Source organism: Alosa pseudoharengus, unplaced genomic scaffold, assembly GCF_046254945.1.
Source record: "Alosa pseudoharengus isolate Yale_2024_CS ecotype anadromous, Long Island Sound unplaced genomic scaffold, YU_APseudo_1.1 YU_APseudo_1.1_scf_20, whole genome shotgun sequence".
In the NCBI taxonomy this organism is placed as follows: domain Eukaryota; kingdom Metazoa; phylum Chordata; class Actinopteri; order Clupeiformes; family Clupeidae; genus Alosa; species Alosa pseudoharengus.
In genome coordinates, this window is record NW_027468664.1 from 30,516,963 (window position 1) to 30,524,735 (window position 7,773).

Here is a 7,773-nt window from a genome sequence, read left to right on the forward strand (position 1 = left end):
TGTGTTTGTGTGTGTGTGTGTTGTGTGAGTATCCATAGGTGATCAAACATCTGTGTGACTGTTATTGCGTATGGTTTGTTGTGACCTTTTGCATGTGTTAGTAAGTTTGTAAGTTTGTAAGGGTGTGTGTGTGTGTGTGTGTGTGTGTGTGTGTGTGTGTGTGTGTGTGTGTGTATGGGTATGGGTGGGGGTACATATGTGCACACCCAGCTGTTGATGGGGGTGTTGGGGGACCAATGACATGCAGTAACCGTGAGAATGCGCGGGTCTGCAGTTGGAGGTGGTAATGCTTCAGAACAGCTGGGCTTTTACATACTCTTCAGACAGCAGTGCCCCCTCCCCACAGGCCTTCCCAGCATGCCTTGCTCCAGATCCACGGAGTTGAGTTACCTGCGATGAAGTGCCTCTTATGTATGTACCCGAGTCTGTTTTCAAGGAACATGCCGCCAAGCGTGCGGTGACGACACCCAGGCTAGCCAAGACCTCGCCACGCCAGCTCTCCAGGCCTCTAGTTTTGTCACCGCGTCTCGTGCCCTCTTGAAGTGGAGTAGGATTTCAGGACAGCTCTCTCCGAGCGTCCATAAATAACATCCGCAAACTGCCCAGTCGAGCCTGCAAAAACCAGGCCAGTGGCACTGTTTGCTTTCACTCTCCCACATTCTCTAATACACCATGAAACCACAAACCATTTCACTCCTCTGCTTTTTTTTTGTCCTCTTTAAAAGCTCCCGTAAATCTCCACTACTTGCGTGAGACGTCCCTGATGGGTGGGGGGGGAAGGGATTGTGGGGGGGCGAAAAGAGAGAGCCTAAAATAACAAACACCATGTTTTCTGAGTTCCAGCATCTGAGAAAACAGGCCGCATCACAGGAAGAGATCATAAATTAGTTAGCGATCGGAAGATCCCCCAGGGGTTTGGCTGAGCGGCGCGCTCTTAGCGATGGATGAATACGGAGCTTTTTTAGACGTAGAAGCATGCGGCGCAACATTTTCTGTGTGCGCCAGGTATCCGCTGTCACTGTCGGACAGTGAGACTCTATCTCCCGCCTCCCTCGTAGTAACTCAGTGGGCTCTACGCATTCAGCATTTTACAATGAGTTACGCGCTGCGAGTGCTTATAATGATGAGGTCATTCTCTAGGAGGCCAGTGGGCTGACTGCTGGCAGAGAAGTAGACAGAGATAAACACAGGATGAAAACAAACAGAGGAATAGAGAGATGGAGAGAGAGAGAGAAAGAGAGGGTGAATAAGAGACAGAAAGGATGAGAGGGGGGGTGGGAGAGAAGAGGGAATTGAGGGAGAAAGTGAGGGAGAGACGAGAGGTAGAGGGTGTGTGTGTGTGTGTGTGTGTGTGTCTGTGTGTGTATGTGTATGTGTGTCTGTGTGTGCATGTGTGTGTCTATGTATGTGTCTGTGTGTGTGTGTGTGTGTGTGCATGTATGTGTATGCGTGCGTGCGTGCGTGCATGCGTGTGTATGTGTGTGTATGTGTGTGTGTTGCGCGTGCGTGTGTGTGTGTATTGTCCAGCTCTCTTGCTGCCAGGCTTGCAGACCGCGTCTGACGGCGCGTAGGTCTCCGCTCGCTCTCTCGTCGTCGCCGGACGTGCCAGAGCAGGCGCCCTGACAACAGACAATCCCTCCCGGTGGCGCCCGGCCACCGGCGACTTCCTCCGCTCCCTCTGTCCATCTCCATGGTTACAGACTCTGCCCCTCACCTTTCACTGAGGGGTCCCGGAGACTCCATCTCGTTTATACGGGGGGCGAGACCAGAGTGAGACCCTCTCCCTTTCTTCATCCCTCGTTTTCTTGTCTCTCTTTTCAAACCCTCTCTGTTCCCTGTCTTAGAGACCCCCTGACCGGACTTCCCCCAAAAGCCAGGAAAGGCCAAGCCAAATCCTTTTTTTTTTTTTTTAAACAAAAAAAAAGTGTCGCCTTTTTGTGACTTCACAGACAAATCCCACTTATTGTCCGCGGAGTGTAACTCCAGATCCCGACTTCCTGAAAGTCAAGAGGGGAGAGAGAGAGAGAGAGAAATGCTTCTTTTTTCGCTCGCCGCAGGCACGCTGCCATGTGCTCCGTCGTCCCGTTGCTGCTTCGTCTCTAAACATTTACACTAGGGCCGCGGGATGATTTAGGCAGGATGTTCTGGGTGCTGCAGGGCACTCAAAAGCAGCTCTCAGGACCAACGGTTCCTCCACGCTCCCCTGCCTACACCACACCGCAGCACTCGTGCAATAGCCACAGAGCTTTTAGATGAAAGGAAAACTCCTGAGAGGAAGAGTAAGTCTGATGTACGCGGGAGAGAAAAACAAAAGTTATTTTTCAGGCATTTTTTGGGCTTCATAAACCCCCCCCCCCAGTGATAGTTTGCCTCACCAAAATAAAGTCTCTGAGGGAAAGACAAAATGTTTACAACTGGGTAAATAGACTGCTGCAGCCATGAAGATCATGTTTTCCAAATTAGACACTGCGGACCTGTGCTAAGCACCACACAGTCCAAACAATCAAGGAGAGAAGCGTGGGGGGGGGGGTCTCATCTTATCCGCTTGGAGGGCACAAGCAGCACGGCACAAAGGAGCCTCAGCAAGCGTGGGGAAAGCAAAGCAGTTGGCCGGCTTAAGGGTCTGTCGGATTTGTTCTGTTTCAGGGCTTCCTCTTTTAGGAGCACAGATTGTATTTAATCAGCGGAGAGAAACTGCTCTGCAGGGAATCCAAATTTAAAAAAAAAAAAAAAAGAAAACGCAAATAAATCAGCAGAAATAATTCCCATGCCGCCTCTCTACTTGATTCGCCATGGATTTTTCCTTTTCCTCGTCCTCTCTGGCCCCAGCATCTTGCTGGTTTACCCGCGTTGCTATGGAAACAGCAATGCCAAAAAGATTTTTACATTTCTTTTTTAGCCCATTCTATTTAATATTTTCGAGGTCTGATGAGGCATCGACTGCTGGCATTGCCATAGATCCATAATTTTCGTCCCAACAGGGGTGTATTTTCACATCACTGGACACAGTGTGTGTGTGTGTGTGTGTGTGTGTGTGTGTGTGTGTGTGTGTGTGTGTGTGTGTGTGTGTGTGTGTTGGGGGTGGTGGGGGTTGCTGAATGTGTTACTCACACAGCTTTTCTCCATCTGTGTTGTTTCCAAAGAATGCCTGCACACACTATCCCCTCGACTGGCACAAACACAGACAGAAACCAGCACAGAAATAGCACGTACACAAAACAGCTTCTGCTCGGTAGCATCAACTGCATCCAGCTTCTGCCCTAGGTTACAATGCCACCTGAGGAATCGACATCAAAAGCAAATCCATTACCTACTCACTCACCACACGAGAAAAGAAGAAGGGGAGAAAAATGCTCTAAGTAACCAGGACACCATCCACTGTCCAATGTCAAATACATTCAAATCAATACATGACCTTTAAGACATGGAATGATTTTTGCACTGATGTTTAGCCCTTTTGAATTTCCCAAAGCACCGCTCTGCATAACATGCAACCTTTTGCAGAGCGTAGATCAAAATTATTTTTTGCTGAGCTATGGTTAGACACTGGGAGTTTAATTAAATGTAATTAAATATAATGAACCTGCACTGTTAATTGCCTTCATCCATTTTGCATATCGGACTGTCTTAAAACATGAAGGTACAGATTATGGGCTACTGTAGCCAAATACCAGTGAAGCCAAGAGATAGGACAGTGGCTGTCTTGTGGAAGCACGGCCTCCCATAACCACATCCTGATGATGCTCCAGATTTCTAGCCTTGCCCTGTCCAGTACAGTTTACCGGACCATTTAGATAAGAGCATTGTTTAGGAAGAAGATCCTGTTTGTCTTGCCAATGCCACGGCCCATCACACCATGTAAACATCAGCAGTGGCACTCCACATCGTTTCCACATTTTTACTCAGGCTTGGCACCCACTTGTTGCCAGACCTTTACGGTTCACACAAGCAGTGGACTGAACCCATACAGACACTGAGGGGTTGAATGGGGACATTTTAGAGAGCGGCTCATCCTCAATCACGTGTCGGCCGCGCATCATTGATTTTAACGTTAAACTATGTTTGCAGTCAGCAGGACTTTGGATTGATTGCCCGTGCTGCCTGCACCATGTCAATGCAAGGGGTGTTACTGCACGTGCACTGAGTGTGATAGGAAGGTAATCAGCCCATGCCAGACATTCAATACCACGACTGTTGCCCTCCCCAATCCGCCAAATCACAATCCGTTTATTTAGATACATGACGCAGGGTCACCAGGCCCCGTCCAGTGTGGCTGCAGCATGGAGCAGGAGCAGGAGCCATGCCCTGCAGTCATCATGATACCCATCATGCCCTGCAGTCATCATGATACCCATCATGCCCTGCAGTCATCATGATACCCATCATGGCATGCAGACAGTTGGGGGGCTGACACGCAGAGCTGCCCTTGGCATTTATCGAATGTTTGGTTTTGGTTGCCCTCGCCCAGTGGGGTTTCCCCTTTTGCCCCTTGCGACTCCACCATCCAGCACCAGCGGACCCGTTTGCCAGCTCCACAACACAACCCAAAATCCGGCCCTGGCAGCTGCACAGCTACAGCTCAGAGTCTGGCTGACGGAAGGAAGCAGAGAACAAAAAAAAAACATCCAGGAGAACTGGACATCTAATGCCAGTGGTAATTTGACAAATGTGAGAGCACGTGGTTCGGACAATGGAAGACATTGTGGTTGGGTTGGACTGAACAGCAGAGACGACGATGACAAGCTGGAAAAACTGGCATGAATGACATGCGATTACACAGAGACTTGAAGCAATATGTTATACATGACAAATGCACAGTAAGCCATATCAGTGGCAGGTTCAATGCCAGAACAGATGGTGGATGATGGTATGGATGGCTTGACAGTGGACCCTCAGCTCATGGCTAAGACTATAATCTATATTCCTCCTGTGGATCTCAGAATGCATTGAACTATGTTTATTTTGACTACAAAAGAAGGAGTGAGATTTTTAAGAAGAACATGCTCTACAATGTGCAAGATGACTGTGATGCCTTTTCAAACATAAGCTTTATGCTTTACTTTAGATTGCTCAGACGTGCCTTCCCTCTGTGGTAATCAAAGTTAATCCAAAGCCCTCCATAAAAGATCACAGAAAAGCATGTTGAAACAAGTGGAAAACAATATAAAGAGAACATTTTACCTAGTTCATTCAGAACACTGCAGCTGAGTATGTAGACACATGTGGATTGATGGAAAGTTTCTCCAAAATATCTCAAAATACTTGTTAGTGAAGAGAAGAGGAGAATCTTCAAGGTTCGCTGACTGTAATAGGTTGTATTTGATTTACATAAACATTAAACACACACTTGTTTGTACTGCAACTGGACAGTATTTCCATGATTTACCATAATAACAGGGATGTTGTGGCACGCAATCTAGTACATCTAATCACTGCACATAGGCATTAACACCAACATCGACATAACAGGACAGACGTGCCCTTTGAAGTCCTGATGTGCCTCAACCAAAAAAATCCGGAGTAAACATAAATAGCACATCAACTTTACACTTTTAGAAAAATGCAAACATGAATTTCTGTTACCATAGTCTACATTCAATCCTCCGCACGCTTACCTATTTGACAGACGATCCAAAGATGTGCAATCAGAACATAAAATTGTTTTGTGGACACCTCCATTTTCATCTCCAGTGTAAACCACAAAAATGTGGTCAGCAGAATTTAACCGCTAATCTCTAAAAAATATAAGGGAAGCCTCGATTCAAGCGAGGATGCTACACTTGCTTCATGCCGACTATCACCGGGTCTCGATGGGCTCCAAGCCGTCTCCCTACTCCAGTGCGCTCCCATACATACGGTCGCTGCTCTACTGGCAAGAAAAAGCAGGGAGAAAGATTGCGTGCGCGCGCCGCCCACAGTTCACTTTTTTACGCTAACGCGCACTCGGTTGCCAACGGAGACACATCCACATGGACAATCCCACGATAGGAGAGTGGCGATAGGTCAACGGGTAGCCTAGTTTATGTACGTATGGCAGAAATTATACAATGACAACGATTGAGACAATGACACGTCGAGACTATAATGAAGACTATACAGAGGAACATGTTTATAACATAATTTTCATACATAGTTTACAACTTCACCAAGTAGGCTAGCTTTGTCAACCCTAGAGAAATGTGAAACCCAATTGATGAATTCAGAATAATTTCCTGACCCCTAAAGAGTTGTAGGCTACAGTGTACACAGTTTACAGCCCTGACAAGTGGCCTAACTAAATGAAGAAAAACACAAGGTAACATATTGCTTTCAAGCTCTCTTCTTGTTATCCTTTTAGTGCATACATTAACATATCTTAACAGAGATTATCTTTAATTTATGCAGGATCCCCATTCCACTTCTTCGACCACATTTTCTCTCCCCAAAGGAACTGGAAACAGAGCACTTTTCCTCTCTCTGACAAATAAAGGCATAGAAAAGAGCCTTGTTGTTGGAGACGCGAGTAATTATGCCAAGAGCAGTAGACAAAACAACCTGTTGATCAACAGTATCACTAGAGATGCATTGACTGTGTGCTTAAATAAACCTAGCGCAAGTCTTTAAACTTTAGTTGATTAAAGGGATGTTTTTAAAGGGATGTTTTTTTTATCAACTCAGTCATATTATTTTCAAAACAGGAATCAAGTGCAATGCTCAGCTGTGTGAGTTTGCAGACACAATGTATGACATCCATCATTCCTGTGATAGGCCTAGAAAAACACCTGACACAGGGGTGAAAGCCCCAAGCTCCAGGCTGATTCCAAACAGGTAGGTTGTTATCAAAGCCAGCAGCATTTGAGTGGAACAATGGCATACAATTTGGCAGGCTGCAAAAACACTTGTGATTTATAACAAAAGCGGCTCACACAGGACTGGCTGATGGGAAAACGCACTGAGCATGGGGTCCGTGACTCACTGAAAGGGGACTTGCCATGAGAAGACTTCCTTCCCATGAACCGACAGGGGATACAGGTGTGGAGACGGGAGACTGAAGATGCTTCTTGCAAGTTTTCCAAACCGGAATAGAACAACCAGGAACCACAAGGGGCATATTTGGTTACTTGTTGAAGGAGTGCCTGGGTTTTTGGTGAGAGATTTCGACTCACTCTGACAGGATCAATTACGACATGGAGGAGAAAGAGGGCATTGGACAGTAAACAACGTGACAATAATGGATCCTAGCATCACTCCAAGGGTACACTCACCACACCTTGGTGTAGAGTTGCGGCTGATAAATATCTAAACCATGGGAGAAGAATGAAAGGCAACAAGTAAACAACAGTCGGGAAACATGTCAGTAAACCAAGCTTTTCCCATAGCGGTCAATGAGTCCCACTGAAGCATTTAAAAGGTGCACTTTCTAAAGAAAGTCTATTTCTAACACTGTGGAAGCTTTTATCCAAGGGTTGGCTTGGTGTTATTCACCCATTGTGTCCATTCAGGGGTGTTGCTCTTTCTAGACTGCAGTTTCTTCTCTTGAACCTTCCGCCCCAGAGAAAAGACCAAGGCCCTCCCCATCACTTTCCTTGCTGGTGGACTGACAATAGCGGTCCACTATTGTCCGTGGTATTGACAAACAGCTGTGCAGCTGAAGTTCAATATCCCGCACACTTAACCGCACCACCGAGAAATCAATGTCTGTCACAGTGAATCACAGCAGAGCGTGTTAGCAGGCTAGTACACAAAAAAACGCTAGCCCCAGGGTGCTCTGAGGCCATACATAATATCCTCTCG

General features: G+C 46.7%; 1 protein-coding gene across 1 annotated transcript in view; it reads right to left on the minus strand.

Moving 5' to 3' along the window:
* Nucleotides 1-5,788, minus strand: part of ptprz1b (protein tyrosine phosphatase receptor type Z1b) — a 36,668-nt gene extending 30,880 nt beyond the window's left edge. Inside the window, exon 1 of the mRNA XM_076297221.1 lies at nt 5,616-5,788. Within this exon, the coding sequence (XP_076153336.1) occupies nt 5,616-5,685 (70 nt within the window). The 5' untranslated portion in view covers nt 5,686-5,788. The remainder of the gene's footprint in view (nt 1-5,615) is intronic.
* Nucleotides 5,789-7,773: the final 1,985 nt, after the last annotated feature.